At 27.0% G+C, this 21,274-nt stretch overlaps 1 protein-coding gene across 2 annotated transcripts in view; it reads left to right on the top strand.

Annotated features, from left to right (window-relative positions):
• The first annotated feature begins 931 nt into the window (after positions 1-931).
• Positions 932-21,274, top strand: part of LOC136083594 (uncharacterized) — a 38,240-nt gene continuing 17,897 nt past the window's right edge. For both annotated transcript variants that reach the window (XM_065803020.1, XM_065803019.1), the window contains exons 1-2: positions 932-1,019; positions 5,584-6,060. In XM_065803020.1, coding sequence (XP_065659092.1) covers positions 5,886-6,060 — 175 coding nt within the window. In that variant the 5' untranslated portion in view covers positions 932-1,019; positions 5,584-5,885. The remainder of the gene's footprint in view (positions 1,020-5,583; positions 6,061-21,274) is intronic.

The raw sequence follows: 21,274 nt of genomic DNA, 5'->3' as shown, positions 1-21,274 counted from the left end.
TGCGTTTCATGAAAATAGTAATGTAAAACAACAGTATTAGAAATAAAAACGCGGTTATCAGCTTGAATAATTGTACATGTTTTTAATTTAAGTTCCTTTTAGAAATTTGCATGCCCCGGGCGTCACTAAAACTCTTTGCAGCCCCGGGCGTCACTAAAACTCTTTGCATGCCCCGGGCGTCACTAAAATAAAGAGAGTTTTATTTTGTGATTAAAAAAAGTTTTTGTTATTGTAGTATATAATATTTTGTTCTAAGCCTAAATATAGACATTATGAAAAAAATAACAAACAACAACCCCACCTTTATCGAGACGACACAAATATGACACTTGTCTCATTTATTTGTGTCATATCGAATCATTTGGTTCATGTGCTAAATATTTCCATCATAATTCTATTAACTATTATAAAGTTGATGAATTTTATTTTAATTAAAAACCACTTTTGACTTGTCTTTAGTTCTGTCTTTTAATAAAAACCACTTTTGACTTGTCTTTAGCTCTGTCTTTTACTTAAAGCAACATTCAAGTAGTATATTGTATTCATTTTAAAGTTTAAATAATGAGCTAACTTGAATTTTGAAGGGTATTTAACAGAATAAATAAAAAAGTGAAGCAACGCACCATAAAGCAACATTTATTTTGGCGTTTTAGTAAATAAACTGAGTCTTTTGTCGTTATAAACTAAAAATTTAACCAACAGAAATTCAAAAATTCCATAAAACTTCAATTCTTCAAACTTATAATGCTTCTGGTTTTTTAATTAATGGTATTCACACGAATGTGTTGTGTAGATATGTAATAAATCTAGTTTAAAGATTTAAAAATGCCGGATGTAAGCTATATCTGTTCAAAAGATCCACGTCAATTAATGACTTCTAAAAAAAGGTTACTTAAATGAAAAATAAGAATTGCTTATAAAATTTGATTCAGTAACCAAGAACGCTATGTACGCTACTTTATCTTCAGTATATTTGAAACATGCTATCAGTTATCTTTCGTATTTTGGCTCAACTCTATGTTAGCTAAGATTATTTTTTATTACTATTTAATTTATTGTTGTGTGTGTGTGTGTGTGTGTGTGTCTATATATATATATATATATATATATATATATATATATATATATATATATATATATATATATATATATATATATATATATATATATATATATATATATATATATATATATAACTTTGTAATATCACTAATAAACACAATGCAATAAATTAATTTTACTTATAACAAAAGTTATAAAATATGTATAAAATATTGACATAAAGTACATATATGTATATACTACTAGAAAAACTTTTAACATTCAAAGTTTTAATACCTAAAAGATAGGAAACTTTTTTTTTATTATATTAAAGTTTCATTCATAAAAAAATCATTCTTCATAAATTTTTATTTTTAATTTAAAATAAAGTTACTTTATTGACAATTATCTAAAGTTTTTTTTTAATTTGACGTTTAAAATTGGTTAAGCAAAAAAATAAGTTTAAATTCACAATTCAATTGGTTCCATAACATAAACCATTTTGTTTGCAATTAAGAACTTACTCGCAGAATAAGTTTTCAATTGCAAACAAAAAATTTTTTTTCTGAAAAAGTAGAATTGTAGATGATTGATGATTTTTTTGATTATTTATGATTGATTAACTTTGTGCTTGGTAAGGTGTAAGTGGTGTAGGGTGTAAGTGGTGTCGGAAAATGGTGTCTAACGAAAAAGTAGTGTACAGCCTGTTAAACTGCGTTCTATAATGGCTTTCATACTTGAGCTATAGTTATTATATATTCAGTAACAAAATATTTTACAGACCACAAACATTAAAAAAATTATCAACAAAGTTATTTTTTACAACATTATTTAAGTAAAAGATTATTTGAAACAACTACTTTCGCTCTTTGAAACGATTGTTGCCTTGTAATTTGCACAAAATTTATACGGAAGTTGACCAGTTACTATTTTATACAAAAAAAAATTTTTTAATGAAATTTATACTGTTGTAAAGATTTTATAGTAAAATATTTTTAAAACATTTTATATATTCTTTATATTAAAAGTTTGCATAATATATATATATATATATATATATATATATATATATATATATATATATATATATATATATATATATATATATATATATATATATATATATATATATATATATATATATATATATATATATATATATATATATATATATATATATATATATATATATATATATATATATATATATATATATATATATATATGAAGACCACACGGGAAAAAACGGCATAGTCACATTTAAAAAGTTTTGAGAAAGTATTTATGAATCATTTATAAAAGTTTTTGTATAAAGTTAGGAAAAAAAATTTTTTAATAAAAGTTACAAATATTTTATTAAAAATGTAATCTTCAGATAAATTAACCAAGAAATAATTTTTTCTAATTTACAACTTATTTGTATTTTCTAATTGAAAACCTTTATAAATGATTAATATATACTTTCTCAAAACTTTTTAAATGTGACTCTGCCGTTTTTTCCCGTGTGGTCTTCATATATAAAATTTATCGTGAAAATTTTCTATATTTAAATTAAAAGTAACATGGAAAATACTAATGATTATCTGGATTAATTTATTAAGTACAAAGTACAAAGGGTCATGGGACTGATATCCTGGGAAAATTCTTTCAACTACTTCATAGCTGTTTAACAACCATTTTGTTGAATTAAAGAAAAAAGATTATTAAATTAGCATATTATGAAATTGCTGTTAGTATAAATAAACATGTGTTATTGAGAAAATCATTACTGGAAACATTTTTTATTTTATTGATTGTGTAAATGTTTTATTGATTAATGGAATCTTTAGCTTGATTTATTTCTCAAATTAAATTTTATTTGTATTTTATCATTATTTTTATTATTTTATTATTATTACAAAATTAAAAAATTATTAATCACTAAACTTTTTTACTTGTTTTACAAAAGTTCAATTATTTTTTAAATCATTTAACATAAGGTTAAAATTTTAAAGAACTTATTATGATTAAAAAGACTTGTGACTATAAAGGATATTTTTAATCATGTAATGGAAAGCGGTAGACTTTAACGTGCATGGGTTCCAATTCCTGTAAATTTATTGCAGAAAAAAATATCTCCAGTTGGTTTTTTCAAAATCTAAAAAAAGTCTGTGTGTGTATATATATATATATATACACAATAGTGCCAAATAAGAACAGCATATGTAAAAGTGATAAGAGAAATTCAATAAAGTTTACTAGTGACTTCGTTTTTGATACTATTTGACTTATTCGTTAAAAAAAGCAACACTTTATAAATCTGAGTATCGAAAATGTATTGTATCGAACGTTTTTGTATTATTGCATTGTCACTAAATGATACTTGCGTTTTATTTGAATAAGTTTTAGTTAACGAAGTATGAACAACGTTCTCTAGCAACTTCGTTTTAAAAACTTTTTTAAGGCTCATTCTTAAAAAATCAGTTTATAAGTCCGTGTACCGAAAATTTATAAAAAACATTATGTTACATCCCTAACAGTTCAATGCTGGCTTTAACCAGATATATGATATTAGTAATTAAACCGGGGTTAGCACCCTGGTTTAATACTCTTCTGGAGATGTTGAGTAGGGCTATAACTTTATAAAACATGTAAAAATTCAGCATTTATTTTTGTTCACGTAAACGCGTCACCTTTATTTTGCTTAAAATTAACATAATAACTAACTAATTCCATTTAAGTGGAGCAAACTTATTGCTTGAAATTTATTTAATTGTTGGTATGAAAATTTTAGTGAGCAATTAAACAAAATCACCCAACCCAACTTGGATTGCTAAAAATAGTGAAAGAATGATTCCAGCTGTGTAACTAATTTTTTTATTTTTTATAAATAGTTTTAAAAAGTGTTAAATAACATGCTTAAAAATTACACGCTTTGTTGCCTGATAATTCATTTTGTCTAAATTTCACAAATTTCACAAATAACACGAAATGTTATAGTTGATATTGGCTTCAAGAAATCGCTTGAAAATCTTGTTATATTGTCTTCGCTACGAGCAGAAGCCATGAGAGACAAAATACCGCTGTCTAACGTTTACGCTTAATGTCTAACTGTTTTTTTTAACATTTCTAACATTTCTCTGACGCTTGACTTATGACTCCATTGTTTTGTGAAACCTTGATATCATACATGTCCTGGCATACCTTTAAGTATAAACAAATTAATTTTGTTTGTAAATGTCGAACAGCCCTCGACTATTTCAATAACATCTGAGAACGTTCTGCCAAATTCCCAATCATCTAAACTAATAAGTACTGAAACAGAAATAAATTCAAACAAACAAGTTGTAGTTGCTCTTAGTAAGTTTTTTTTTCGTGTTTTACAAATGCAAGTACAAATCTTAAAACAAAATCTGTAAAAATGAAAATTTTCACCTTTTTGAAAAAAATGTAAAACTAGCAATAACTTAAAATTTTTAACACAATAGAAAAAAAAATTCATCATTATGCTATTCAAAGTACAATATTAAACCAATTACAATTTTCAACAAATGTCAAAAAGTACAAAAAAGACGGTAAAATCATTAAAGAACAATTTAGAATATGTTATGTTATGCCGTATGATTCACATATCTGATCAAAACATTCCACTCTCGATGTATGACTTTTTATTCAAGTTTTAAGTCTAACTTGGTTTGAGGTAAAACCTAAATTTAAATAGTATGAGTTTTAAGATAGAAGTTTAATTTGAGTGAAGATTCTTGTAAGTATACGAGATTTATCCCAATTATAGTGGTCAATCCTTCGTGTCCTTGAATGATAAATACTTTCGCCAATGTAAAAGATTTTACATCCTGTACATAAAAATTTGTGAAAAAAAAATTATCCTTGGTATTTAAAGTGGATATTCTTTCTATGACAATTGACATACTTTTATATATACATATTTTTAAATATTTTATTATAAAACTACGTTTTGTTTTTGTTTGGTTTAGACGTTTTTAAAACATTAAAGAGTTTAATATTTCAAAAATATTTCGTTTTCGTATTTGATATTCTGTTTTATTTACCCGAGTTAAACTATACAAGTTTTTTAATGAGGCAACGTAATTTAATTGTTTAGTTTAAGCATGACGTTGTGATAGTTGTTATCAGATTTTATGAAACTTGGAAATTAAAAAGTTGGAACTATTTTAATGATATTATTAAAGTAATTAATTTTTATTAAGGGGTTCCCTTTTAATTTTTAAAAAAGGGGTTTCCTTTTAATTTCACTCACAGGTTACATGGAAATCTCATTATTTATAAAGGTATAAAATAGAAGTATAACCATCAACTTTAACCATCAACTGTCAATCAAATGTTTTTGGTCATAATCAACAGACTTTGATCATGATCAACTGTGATTGATAATGATTAACTGTGATTGATCATGGTTAACTGTGATTGATTATGATCAACTATGATTGACCATGATGAACTTTTTTGATTATGGTTTTATAGTTGAAAAAAAGTAATTATTAAAAAAAGTAATTATATATTTCTATTTTTATTTCATTTTAGAAAATTTTAATGCAAACGAAAAAAAATATTTTTGATTGGAATTAACCTGTAATTTTTGTTATAAAAGATAACAAAAATCTAAAGTTAAAGTTGGTTGGAATCAATTTGTTGGTTGTTTTTTTTATTCATAAAAGAAAAGTCTAAAGTTAAAGTTGGTTGGAATGAACCTGTTGGGTTTTTTTTTTTTTATCATAAAAGAAGTCTAAAATTAGAATTTGTTGGAATCAACCTGTTTTCTTATTACAAAAGAAGAAAATTAAGTAAAAAAAAAGAACTGCATATAAAGTTTTATTGACCTAAATATGATATACAATATGATACTAAAATATTTGTTTTTGCATTTAACAATGCTATCACTTGGATCACGTTATATTTATTTGATAGATGTGCCTCCTTTGGAATATTTAAAACTTAATCCAGATTTTCATTTCAATAAAAAAATACATTTAAATGAATCTTCCTACAATAAAATGACTGGTAAGTTTCGTTCAGGTTTTTATCGTTTTGTTCATGTTTTTATTGTATAATAATTGTTAATTAAAAAGCAATTAACTTTATTTTTTTTAACCAAAACTTTTATGGGGAAAGCAGAATAGTATTGAAAAAAAAATTAGTCGAAAAACGGATTAATATCGAAATTTTTTTAATCGATACGTTTATATGGGATTAAAATCGAAAATTAATTTTAAGAAATTATTTCGAAAAAAAAATCGAATTTCATTTAGAAGGAATAATGTGGAAAATGCCTTTACGGAAAAATATCGAATTTTAAATTTTGGAATAGTGTTGAAAACCTATCAAAAAGGAAGAACATGCGAGGAGTGTTGCAACATCGACTGAAATAACGTAGAACATGAAAGGAGTGTTATCAACTGAAAAATAGGTAGAATACGCAAGGAGTGCTGCTATATAGACTGAGGATTTGGTTTGAGGATTTATCAGTTAAAAAAAATTGAATCGTAATCATTTTTTTAATTGTCGACATTATTCAATTTTTAATTATTTCGATGTTAACCATTTTCTTCTAATTTCGATCTTATACTGCTTTTATATTGTAAAAATTGTTAACAGTTTGAAGATTCTACTTTTTTAAAGTCAATTCAACCTAACTTCAAATAAATCACTTTATTAACAAATAAATGAAAGTAAAATATATTGCATTAACACTAATACGATCTGAGAAAGATATTAAAAACGCGATTTCCGCGTTTTTATGTTCTTTCTTAGATTTACATTTATTATTTATTTTATTTTAGTCAGCTTAACTTCTATGGTTTCTCGGTAAGATATTCATTTCCGGTTAACAATTTGTAGCCGGAAAGAAATTCATTCCCGGTAAGAAATTCATTGCCGGTAAGAAATTAGGCGACTAGTTATCAACTATATCTTAACAACATCGTATGTAATAATTTCTTAACAACATCAGGTCCAAATTTTTTCATTACAAAAATTAGTAGCGGGTAGTTAGCTTATTTTCCAACGGATTGGCTATCATACAAAAGGGTTGGCTAGGTCTTTACGCCAGTTTAAGTTGAACAGCTCGATTTTAACAATACATTAAAAAAAAATCTTTTTGTTCTTTAGAGATCTTCTTTGACTGGCTCCTCTCTCTGGCTGAGCATTACATGCACATAACAAAACAAATTTGATATATTTAAAAATGACTTTATTGTAACCTTTAGCTCCTATATTATCAAAGCCTACATTAACTATTTTTTGCTTTTTTAATTAAAGCCTTAAATTTTCGTTTTGTTTTATTGTGCAAGCCATTTTTACTTATTTTAATAATGCAGCAAAGTAAATAAAAAAAAAAAACAATGGTAAAACGAAAATATCAACCTACTTTGGAGTTATGTTAATGCCTGCAATCCAGTTTATCTATGTTCTTACTTTACCTTATGTTATTATACCAATCCCTAACAAAATGAATACAATAAATACTTTACATAAGATTTGATAAAGATTAAATTGCCTTTAATAGGATAAGAGGATAAACCACTAAAATACTAAAATCTGAAAAACTTTCTCAAAAATGACTATTATTATTATGATGATAAAGATGGTGATGATGATGGAGATGATGATGATGCTGATGATGATGATGATGATGATGGAGATGATGATGGTGATGATGATGAATGATGATAAGACAATAGCAACTTATCCATCTAGGTGTTAACAATTTCCTTTTTCCCAGTTTTTAAAACCTCTGGCAGACAGATTTCATTAAAATACTCTTGAAATTTACTTAAAAAAATAATGCAAGCTTTTTTAGTAAAGCAAGACTTCTTGTAAAGCGTGTACACGAAATAAAAGAGAAATTAGAAAACCAATTAACTATTAAAACTAAAATCTAACAGAATGTTAGATTAGGAAGATCCTAGATTTTGTTAGATTGGGGAGATCGGGACCTTTGTTTTAACTCTTTGAGGTCTGAAGCCCATATGGCACTTTTTTTTTGTAGATATCAAAGTGTAACCTTGAAACCTATGAATATGGGTAGTTTATTCAAGTTGCATTCATTATAAAAAAATTGATTGGCACCACCCAGCGCATTGCAGTCATCACAAATGAAATACACAAAGTATTTCAGTTATGCAATACTCTTGAGTCCAAAAGTGCATTGAATTCAGACATCTACTGGATTACTTTTCAAAAACATCCCAACGCAAATCAAATAAAAAAACTGTTTTTAACAAAATTGTTTTCAGAATTCTTACTTTTTTCTATTAAGTATAAACTACTTTTAATGGTTTTTTACTCATTTTAAAATGTTTATTTTATTTTTATTTAACTTTTTGGCTTGCTCTTTTTCATTTCTAACTTTTATTTTGATTCTTTTTTATATTTTAACACGTTTATATTTGATGAATTTGTCAGTATTGGGGTGGTTCTATTTCTTTTGTTAAAAAAATATTATTCTTAGTTCATCTTTTTTAAACGCAAGCTGTGATTTTGTATTTTTTCTAAATACTTGTTTGCCGTTTGTGGCTGGAACAAAGACGAAATAAGCAAACTGATACCTCATTTTCTTTAAATTAGCTCAAATCTTCTATTGAATAATAAAAACCACGATTGTATTATAGCCACAAAACGGATTTTACTTTTGTACTTCTAGCATATTTGTAGCATTTCTATGTTATCTGTTTTTCTATAATGGAAATTTTTAAACGCTTTGGTAGTCGTTGCGCAAACCGCTATTTATGAGCGGTTTGGAATTAGTACACGAAGAAAATAAAAGTTTGAATGTAAAATTTTTTTTCCTGTAAGAAAAAGTTGTCTCTTTGTTGTTTATTAAACGCGCAGACTTAACTAATTACCTGAAAACATTATTAACATAAGTATCACTGTCGTGGTATATTCGCAAAAAATTTCTCCCGCTGTTTTGATGTTTATGGAAATTTTAAGCTTCTTTTTGTTTGCTCTCCCTTTTGTTTGCTATTGTATATAATATCTTAGTATTGTGGTTTATCCTCCTCCTGCTAATTGCCTTATAGAGGCCACATTACCAAGGCCTGCAAAGACTAGTTCAGCTTCTAAAGGAGCGTCGTAACCCGCTTTACGGACCAAGAGTAAGGTGAGTTTGGAAAAACAGAAAAGCGTGTTTGAAAGATAGCATAGAGAAAGCAGACAGGAATTTTGCATGATGTTAGAAGATACAAAAACGTACTGTTAATTAGGTCACTTAATTAATGTACGCCAACAAAGACTTGAATGGAGTTCACTTGATATGAACTCTTCCTTAAGTAACTTTTTCGTTTATAGTATATAATACCTTGATAATTGTTTCCGAAAAACTTTATAAAACAGCAAATAAATGCTTTAAATCAAAATTATGGAGACATTGTCGCCTATAGTTCATTCAAATATATACACACACACACACACACACACACACACAAACACACACACACACACACACACACACACACACACACACACACACACACACACACATATATATATATATATATATATATATATATATATATATATATATATATATATATATTTGAGTGAACCATGTTCAATATAAATAATTCAAGTTTGTGCGTACTTATTTCTATTGTTTTAAAAATTAAAAAAATACGGCAAAAACATATAAATTCTAATACTAATTAAAATTCTACGATCCTACAATGATAGATTAGGTTGTAATCTAGGAAGGTTCCTTGTGATTTCCGGCAATTTCTGATAGAAGACTCTGAAGATGATTACAAATTGTTAAGTTACCCCAGCTGCCAAAAAACAAACAAACAAACAAAAAACTTAGCAAAAAATCGAAAAATTAAAAATTTCATTAAAAAAAAAAACATTAAATTATTAGAGACCACCAAAGCAAAAATTCGAAACTTTATTCAATAAGGGTTAGCCCAACAAACTAAAGGGTTTTGCCAACTAACCCCTATTGAATAAAGTTTCGAACTTTTGCTTTGGTGGTCTTTAACTATTTAATGTTTTTTTATGAAATTTTTAATTTTTTGATTTTTTGTTTAATGATTGCCCAGTACTTTTTCAATTAGTCTCAGTTCTGGGCAGCTTGGATGATTTTCTGCTTTTGGCGCAATTTTCATTTGATTTTGTTTGCACCTTCCATTAATCAGTTTACTGTAATAACCTGAAACTAAATCAGGTCTTAAAATAGGTCTGTTTTAAAAAGATTTAATGAGAGATAAAAACGTTTTTGTAAAACACTTTATCATGTATTTGACCAGAAAGTATAGTATAGAAAGTATATAAACTTATTCAACAAAATTAAAGTTTTTTGAAATACAACTTTTTTGAGTTTCAGAACCTTTTAACACTTGGTGTGGTTTTAAAATTACTAAGACCGTGTTTATTTTGAACTTTAACAACAAAACTTTGAGAAAATCTTAAAACTGTTAAACAGTTTTTTAACCTATTTTATATTTTGAAAATTTTCCTTTCTGCTACCACCAGATTGCTAAATACCTGTGGATAATTTTTTTCTAACATTTTCTTTTGTCATTTTTTAAACTAGTTTTAAGTTAGAAGGAAAAACTTAAACAATATTTTGAAATCGAAAGATGTTGCAAATATGATGTTATCTAAAAAAACATGACGTATTTATATTCATTCACATTTATTTAAAAAAAAATGGCGTATTTATTCTTTGACATTTAATTTCGTGTATTTATATATTGTGTGATTGGTTGGACAATCGATCCAGTAATCTATTTTAATATATTTTATAATAATAATTTCAATGTTTTTAATCACTTTGTTAATAATATTTAAGAGGCATAGTGAATGTGTTTTATTTAGAAAATTTTTTTAAAGTATAAACTCCTAATCCTCTATACTTTTTTTCTACTTTCTTGTGGTTAACTCATAATAATTAATGTCGTGTTAACTGATTGTCATAGAAACTAATGCCATATTATTTAATTGTCATAGAAACTAATGTCGTGTTAACTGATTGTTGTACTAATTGATACCACGTATTGATTGTCGTTTCAACTGATTGTATTAGCAGTATTAGCAAAAAATTTTAGCAGAAAAAGTAATTTGGCGCTATTCAACTTTCTCACCCACCTGTTTTTATGATTGATTATGATAGAATAAATTATACTGATTCAGAATAATATAAAAACACTTTCTCACTCACATACAAAAACATAGGTATGAAAACTTGAGGAATGTACTCTTTATTTTATGTTAAAGTAATTTAATTTGATATTAAAATTTAAAAAGTTATACTAAAAACACTAAAAATATTCTTTTTCTTACTCTTTTATGATTAAATTCTTTTTCAAAACTAATTTTTAAACTTATAATTTTAAGCAAAACTGTTCCCTATTTGTCCGTCGATGTATGTACATATAAAAGTGTCCATTGAATAAATTTTAGTTTTGACAACAATAAAAACTGGGTCGCGTAATTGAAAAAAGAATTTTTTAATGATTTTTAGGGATGTACCTAAACTCCGTTCTGGCCGGAATTTGTGACTTTTAAGTCATTCCGGTTCCGGCCGGAATGCTGGAATTTATTATTTACCTTTTTTTTAAGATGTAAATTAAATCAAATCTGTGTAAATTAAATCAAAAAACCATTGTCCAACCGGGCAATGGTTATACCTATATACTTATAATAGGTAAACCTAGGTAAATAACTCTTATCAAACACAATGTAATTTTATTTGCAATAATCAATTATGCAAAGATTTCTAGAAGTTTAGGAATATTGTGGTGCAAAAAGAGTTGCTATCCAGTTTTGGGCAACAAACTACTTTTTTTTGTAATCAAAAATTTTACCTGTCTCATTTTAAATTTTACTTAACTTTTAAACAATTAAAAAGTATAGATAGATATATAAAAAGTATAAGATAGTAAATATTTCAATTTTAACCTAAATGGAAAAATAGAAAACTAAGAAATAATTTTAAATATAAATATTATGCAGATTAAAACTTCCAATAAATAAAATTATTTGAAAAAATTAAAACTACATACTAGATTTAAATGAAACAAGAATCAAATTAATGAAATAGTTTTTATATATATTATAGATTATAAATATATATTATGTAGCCACGATACTGAGGTGCATGCTTAATATAATTCTCGTTCCGGTCGGAATTCGGACCGGGAAAAATTAGGGTATACTGGAATCTCCGATCCGGTATACCCCTAATGATTTCTACATAAAAACAGTGTTGAAGATTATTTTAAAAAAGATGGGTGATGCGTTTTTAGAATAATTTTATGACCTTTAACATCAAATTACAGTACCTTAATCAAGTTTTCAGACCTATGTTTTTATATGAATCTGAACCAGTATAATGTATTTTATCATAATCAATCATAAAAACAAGTAGAAGAAGGTGGGGGGGGGGGGGTCGTTGAGTAGCGCTAGTAATTTTACAAACAGTAATTTATACGTTTCAAATAAATATAATTATAAAATAATTTACGTTTTTCTAATAAAATACACAAATATGACTACTAAAACCCGTTTTATTTAAATCAAGTGATTTAAATAAAACGGGTTTTATGTTATTACATAATTATAAAGTTTATTAAAAAAACTATATACTAAAATGAAACGTACAAAATTTTAAAATACCCAGATGATTTAAGGGTATTTTATTTTCAGGGTTTTAATATAAAATTCTCAGTAAAAATCAGTCATTAAAAAGAAGTATATGACTAACTATATAAATAATATATATATATATATATATATATATATATATATATATATATATATATATATATATATATATATATATATATATATATATATATATATATATATATATATATATATATATATATATATATATATATATATATATATATATATATATATATATATATATATATATATATATATATATATATATATATATATATATATATATATATATATGAAACTGATCTATGTATAAAAATAATACAGTTTCAGAGTTAGGGTTACAAAAACGAAATTAACTTGAGATTGATATTTAAAATGATATTGTTTTCAAAATGTAGCGCTGAGTCATTATGAACATGTAATTATTTATATTATTACTATTATTATAGCGCTGAGTCATTATGAATATGTAATTATTTATATTATTACTATTAGCAAATAGTTTAAGTGTTACTTAATTGCAACACTTAAATAAATAACTTGAGTAATAGTTCTGACCAAAATTGGCATATAAGTTTACGCGTAAAATTGTAGTCCCAAAGCAACTGCAAGAAAATTTTTTTTTGCGCTCATTAAAATTTAGCTATCTGCATTATCATCAAATAAATTCTTTACGCACATATGGCCCTAGGTACACATAGTCGACGACACGGGTTTTAAAGTGGAGGATCACAACAAATTATACAAGAACTTATGAAAACGCATTTCCTCTAGGATTGTAAAACAATATAAGATACTAGCGGCAAAAACTTACTTTAGACCGTCAAAAAGCGTTTTCCGATTATAACTTGCCGTATAGTTTTTTATTGCAAAGCTCTCAGAATAAAAGTAAGATTAAAAAAGGAATATTTTTATAACTAATTACGTCACTGAGAAGCATTATTTAAAACTTTATGGTTTTTAAATAAAGTAGGGTGGCCTCTGGTAAAAGAAAGCCCTAGGTACACAAACTTTCCCTGATAAATTATTTAAATGAATAATATAAATCAAACGATTGTTTTTTAAATACTGCAATTAGTGATAATCTTTGACATTAGTTTATGCTTACACGACGTTACGTTATGTATATTGTTATTATTGTATGTTGTATAATATAAAAAACTCTTTATACTTATATGTGAAAGTTATTCTATAACAAGGGGTAAATTAAGCGATCGCGAATCGCAAATTGCGATGGGTCAAAATCGTTTAGCGATCTTGAAAATATCTTATTTGAAGCAATCGCAATTGCTAATTTTTATATTCCTGCATGAAATTTTTTATGTAAAAAGGTTACATCATGTTTTAAAACAATGTTGATACAAAATAACCTAAATTGTTGTAAAATAATGAAATATTGATGTTATTACCCAAAAAAATACCAAGGGGGTATGATTGTACTATCATTGGTGGTTACTGTGATATGAGTCCCTAAATATGGTTACACCGTCCAAGGAAGTAAACCCATTTTCAAGTTGTGCATAAAATCACATTAAATACATTGTTGATAAGCAACTAACAAAATTGGTTTCAAGAATTTTTATTCATCCCAAAAATATGACCAAAGAAAAAAATATTTATGGAGTAAATTCACAGATAAATAACAATTTTTTTTCTTGAGAAAAACGTCTAAACTGATTTGTAATATTTTCAATTTTTTTGCTGTTGATGTTTGTGATTCATCTTTGCAGTCTTCATACTCTGGGTGGGTGGCTTCACCTTCATACTCTGGGTGGGTGGCTTCACCTTCATACTCTGGGTGGTTGCTTAGTTTCTTTTACCTTTCCAATAGGGGTTGAAAAGATGATAGAGTCCTTTAGTCGCTTGCTCTGAATAAATTAGCATAAAGTTATTGTGGTGTTGGATGAATTGTGGAACATAGTGGATGACAGCATGAACCTTGGGAGTGATGGTTGTTTTCAGAGAGACTGTAGAAGATGAATTACGACACCAAAAAAACAGATGGACATTAATGGGTTGAAGCACATCAAGGACAAAGGATTCATCTGAGGCATTGATAATAGTTGCATGAACAGAGTTTCTGAATGAACTTACTTTTCTGATGTTAGGATCAGCCACATTGAATGCCTGATAATCTCTTCCGATTAATCCACGCTTTGCAAGATCTTTTGAGGAAATTTCACACCAAGGGCGTGCACTAGAATGTGCTTGTAGATCAAAAATGATATTTTCCAGCTTCAGGAAAAAACCAGCAGAAGTTCTTCAAAGTTCACTAGATCACAAACTTGTTTAACATTGCTAGTAATGTCAAGCGAGGAAAACTATAGGATGCCTGGATATCTTCAGAAATGGAAATATGTAATTGACGCTTTACACTAAAATCTTTGGCTAGAGAATTGGTGAGTATCCGTTTTGATGGCGAAGGTTGTGAAGCTGAATCTTCTTTCACAATTCCAAAGCTTACTTTTAAAAAATAACCACCATCCACTCCCAGCTTCACAATGTAGTCATCCAGGGAGGTTTCTAGTTTCAACAACTTGCTGACAAAGAACTTTCAAGTCATTGCTGTGAACAACAAGTTTATCCACCCGATTTGTCAGTTGCAACTTTTATCCAAGTTTCGGTAAAATGACTATCAAGTATTTTGCTCAACTTATATAACTTGGAGAAGAAATTATTTTCAACAATTTGACTTGGAACAACTTGATTTAGTGTTGACATTAGCTTGTTCACACCAGAATTAGATAGCCCTGTGTTGTGTTGCACATAAACAAGTTCTTTTGCCGTCAGTTCTGGTCCTTCATCGAAAAGCCTTCATTCTTTGGAAGATGAACCTTGGAAATAATTAAGAGAGATTTTACATTATTATGCATTACATAGACTTAAAATATGGAGCTAAAAATTTAAATATCTACTAAAATGTTATCTGAAAGAACTAGAACAGGGTGGCCTCCTATTCCTTCAGGTCGACTGAGACGAACTGTTCCATGGGGTTAAGTATCCTAGTTGGCAATGACTGATGCTGCAACACTTTCAGCTGCCACAGAGTTCTTTGAAAAGATTCTGCTAAATTCTTTTGCAAGATAGACTTTGAGCAATTGTGTGGGAAGTCTTTGCCAACAATCGAAAAGTATTGAGAACATCTTCTTTCAACTGAGTTCTAGTTTACTTCAGGTTCCTGTGTTGCCAACACTGGATGTGAAAAACTGCGCTTTGCTTTGCCAACTGAGCAAATCAAACAATCACAAACTGAATCTCTTGTAACAGGACAGACTTTGATAGTGGAAAAGTCAAGCAGCTGTCGTTAGGTTTGAAGCCCTTCTCAAGCCTCCTAAGGTTGGAGAGGGAACGTTTACAAATGCCACATGAGACTTTTGGATCATTAAAGTCAATTTGCTGTTTCAAAATTTGTTGCTCTTTTTTTGTCATGAAGCTGGTTAAAAAGTGACTAGTCTTGTCAAGACACAAGAAGCAAATAGTCTTCCTGTTCTCCTCATGGTTTTTTGCTTGATTTGGCATATTTTTTGTTAATTAAGATGCCAAACCTATTTAAAAAAATGAATTGAACAACTAATGCTCAACTTTTCCCCAGAATTTTATCATAATACTTATTTTGTACAGATAGTTCGTATATTCTTTTTTAAACTAAAAATATGCAACCAATTTTTTTTATTTTCTTCCTTAGACAACTTATTTAACACTACCTATAAAAATTTATGAAAAGGATGAAAGTAAAAATTATAAAAAAATTTTTTAATGCGATTTAATTCAAATTTGAAAATGAATTTTCTTCCACAGATGGTGTAACCAGATTTAGGGACTTACATACCAGTAACCACCAATGATAGTACAATCATACCCTTAAAGGATCTTTCATGGCATCAAACAATATTTCATTTTTTTACAAGTGTCTAGTCAGACGAATCTTACTTTTATTATTTGTCCGTCAGGTCGGGCTAATTTTAAAATTAACGCTTGTTTTTTTTAAACCACGTGTACCACCGAAAACCACTTGTCATTTAAGTTCGTTTACTTGTATACGCCATTGAAGTTGATTAAAAATTTTATTTACCTTGTTTCTTTCATTAATTTCTCATATTTATTCTGTATAACCTGGATTAACATCTGTTTTATACAAAAAACATTTAAAACATAATAGTTTTAACAGTTTAATAAAAAAAAAATTTAATTTTTTTTGCTTTAAATTAGTTTTTTTTTTTTGCATAAATTTTCGCAACCTGAGTTAATTTGAATAAGCTTGAGTATTTTGAGTAAAATTAAGTTAATTTACCTCTTGTATAAATAGTTTTATTGGATTAATAAATGTTCAACTCTTTTTTTTTGGTTATTTTTGTATACATAAATCTAAAAATTATATAAACTTTATAAAATGTTTAAATTTAAAAAAATTTCATAACTGCAACTTTTCACTTTTTTTATAGAGTGAAATTTGAACTCAAAATATCAAAATGGTTATATTGAAAGTTAAATAAAAAGAAAATGTAATATATATTGATAAAATTTATTATTAGGTTTTAGTTTTTAGTAAAATTTATTATGAATATTTATAAAAAAGACAATTCATGCCAATTTATATGAAATTAATCTCAAACTTTGCAGTTTTTTATTTGCTTTTTAAAGTCAAGTGAATGCTGCAGCATTCACTTGACTTTACAAAAAATCTTTTTGGAACTTGTGTAAAAAAAACCTCTAATGGATGCCATTAACCCTCTAATGGATCCCATTAACCCACTAATGGACCCGAATTTCATCACCATGCTCACCATGATTAAAATACATATTGTGCATAATTATTTTGGAGAAGCAACTACATTGTTTATGGTAAAATAAAAAACCAATGTATTTTTAATTAATCCACACAATTATTTGAACTATTTACCAGCTATTTTTAAGCGAGATTTTAGTTAGCTTCATCATTTTATTAACTGTTGCAGAAAAATTGGAAAAAATTAAAGTTTTCTGAAGTAATACTTTATAAGTTTCCCGAATCTAAGAACATCGTAAGCAAAGCAATCTATGCTTTGTTTATATTTGCTTATATTTAAATGGCACATAAAGCAAAACATGGTATTTTATAATTAGAAAAATTACAAAAATAACATATATATATATTTTAATTTTATTCTTTTTTATTTTTGTTGCACTTTATTTTAAATTTATTGTTTATTTTAATACAATATAAAAAAAAGAAAAAATTACAAATGAGTATATTAATAAAAATAAAAATTAAAGAGTACGTAAACTTAAAGAAGACCATGAGGTCTTCTTTGTCGCAGTCGCAGAGAACTGCTAAAATTTTTTAATATTAAGCTTTTTATGGGTGTTTATGGTGTTTAGTGTGCTCGTGATACTCTAATAATTAAGTTTTTTTTAGTAAATTATAAGAAGTTCATTCCAGTGAATATATGTTCTTGACCATAGTTTTTAAGTAAATATTTTTTTTCGTTTTCTTTTCCTTTTTATACTTTTTATTTAAGTGGTGTGAAATATATTCATATTTTTTGGATGTAAATTTTATTGTTTTTAACAGTTGGTGCACTTCATTTTTTTAAGTTTTATTTTCTTCTTCCATATTAGACATTTTGGTATTCAGTTGTTCTACTATGTTGTTAAACATTTTTGATATTATATTCTAGTGTAAATAAATAGACTCTTTGAATAGCGTTATTGTAACTTATGCCATTTTTAATTTTCTTTTTTTTTCAGTTCTTAAAAAGTGTCGGTCGGAACTGAACTAAACGTTCAGGTCAAAGTCTACGCAATATCTATTTTTTTAATTAATTATTGTTATTATACATTTTAATTCATCAAATCGTGTATCATAAAGTTCTTTTTGTTCTTCGCTTTTCTTTTTTTCGTTTTTCGACTGTGTAAAATGTACAAACAGATTGGTTATGAAGACAGCAAAACAGTTTAGTTAAAAGTTTACAAACACACACACACATATACATGTCTATACATACATAAATACAAAGATACAAATTTCAAAACCATTCAAATTGAATTTTTTCACATTCTAGTGTTGGCGTACATGGTAAAAACTTTAATTATTAAGTTTTAACAACTTTTTTAGAGCCCCCTCAAAGCCCCTAAAGATTAGCCTCAATTTCTTGTATAAAACAATATCTTTTTTAGTCGAAACGCGGAAAAATAAGTGCACTGAATCACATTTTTCAAGTAGTTAAAAACTAAACAACATAAACCAAGTTAAACAAAAGTAGCTTGTATAATATATGCTATATTATCCAGTTAAACCAAGCATTTTTTTGTAAATAGTTATATCTGAATATTAATAAAACCAACGATTCGGGTTTTTTTCGGTTTTGAATAATCTTTTTTCATCGGTTTTTAATTGGTTGGTTCGATTTCGGTTAAAAACAAAACAAAGTTTTTAACCGAAATTTATTAAATAAATTTAAAACTACAGGTTTTTAAAAATACCAAAGAAAACTAAAAGTTAGTTGTTTTTTTTTAATATTTTATACAACAAGTTTAATTGTTATATATATATATATATATATATATATATATATATATATATATATATATATATATATATATATATATATATATATATATATATATATATATATATATATATATATATATATATATATATATATATTATTTTTGTCATATCGCCGAGCACTTAGATTCGATTCAGTTTCTTAGTTTCGGTTTTCACCGAAAGAACGATTCGGTTTGGTAAACCGCCTTCCTTAGTTGAGTCTCACGTTTTCTATAACACTCTCAGTTAACTTATGTTGGTTTAACATTCTACTTTGATACTCGACTACTAGAGATGATAGAGACTACTAGAGATGTTGATAGAGACTACTAGAAATGTTGATGTGGAAGATATCTCCATAGCAACATCTTGTTGAAGTAGAATGTTAAAACATTTAGCTGATAAATATTAGGAATTTTCATTTTAAATAAGAGAGGCTTGGCATGAGAAATCTTCTAAGTTTCTACCAGCAACTTTAAATAAAGCAGACAGAATCATAACGGGTGATGCGGAAGTTTTCGGACAAATCCTAATTTCATTATTTGAGCATAATAATTTGTTTTTGTGGTTTTAATAAAGTTTATATAAAATATAAACTTTATTATTTGAAACACAATTATTTAAAATGAGGTTAAATGCAGCTGAACGAAAATGTTTTCGAAAGCGACTAAAAATGTTTTTTGTAAACAAACCTAATATAAAAAAAATCGTAAATCATTTTGAAAAGGAAGGATTTGCTCGAAGTACAATATATGATAACCGAAAAAGACTTGAAACTGTTCAATCGTTTTCTGATGAAAAGCACCCTGGTCGTTCGACATCCTGGACTAGAGAAAAGAAAGCCGAATTAACGAGACTTGTCAACAATCGAAAAGGGGTCAGTCAGAGAAAATAGGTATTAAATTCGGTGTAAATCAATAGACAATTGGTCGTCAGTTAAAAAAAAATGAATATTAAATATAGAAAACGTGAAAAGACTCCAAAATACACTATAGAACAACAAATAAAGGCAAAGAAAAGTAGTAGGAAACTAGTAAACCAACTCTATAACACAAATTCGCTTCTAGTCATCGATGACGAAAAATACTTTTGTTTTGCAGGGGACAACATGCCTGGAAATTCTGGATATTACACAAACAACAAAAAGACATGGCCAGAAAGTGCTCGTTTTATAGGAAAAGAAAAATTTCCAAAAAAATTATTAATGTGGATAGCCATATCTGACCGTGGAATGTCCGAGCCATTGTTTTGCACTTCCAAGGCTGTAGCGATCAATTCATCAATCTATATTAATGAATGTTTAGAAAAACGACTTTTCCATTTATTCACAAGTATCATGGAGACTTTAACTATTTATTTTGGCCAGATTTAGCAAGTTCTCATTATTCTAAAGATTCTCTAAATTGGATGGACCAATATGTCTATTACGTTGATAAAGAATCCAATCCCCCAAATGGGCCTCAAGCACGACCAATTGAAAATTTTTGGAAACATTTTGCACAGAAGGTTTACAAGGGAGATTGGCAAGCTTCAACAGAGCAAGTTTTGATTGATCGCATTAAACTAAAACTACAAGAAATTGATTTAATCTTTTTACAGTCGCATATGAAAGGCGTCAGAGCAAAATTGAGATCAATTGCAGATGGTGGTGTTTTTTCATACAAAAAATAATATATTTTTATTAATAGATAAATGTTTTATTTAAAAAAAATATAAATACTTATATATAAATAAGTTATTGACGTTTTTATTTTGTCCGATAACTTCCGCATCACCCGTTAATGGTTGTATTATTAGACAAATTCAGCCTGTCTGCTGCAGAAGTGATTTCATCGCATTGCTTATTTCCTTTGGAGAGATAAAGAATAACAAATTCTGATTGTCGAAGGATCATAATTCAAGTCACAATTTCACCCTAAAGCAACATCTACTTCAACAACATCAATATTTTCCTCAATATTCTGTTCTTTGTTATTAACTTCCATTTCCTCATCATCATCATCATCATCATCATCATCATCATCATCATCATCATCATCATCATCATCATCATCATCATCATCA

Source organism: Hydra vulgaris, chromosome 08 (assembly GCF_038396675.1).
Source record: "Hydra vulgaris chromosome 08, alternate assembly HydraT2T_AEP".
Lineage (NCBI taxonomy): Eukaryota > Metazoa > Cnidaria > Hydrozoa > Anthoathecata > Hydridae > Hydra > Hydra vulgaris.
The sequence above is the reverse complement of the archived record's forward strand: the minus strand, read 5'-3'. Positions and strand labels throughout refer to the sequence as shown.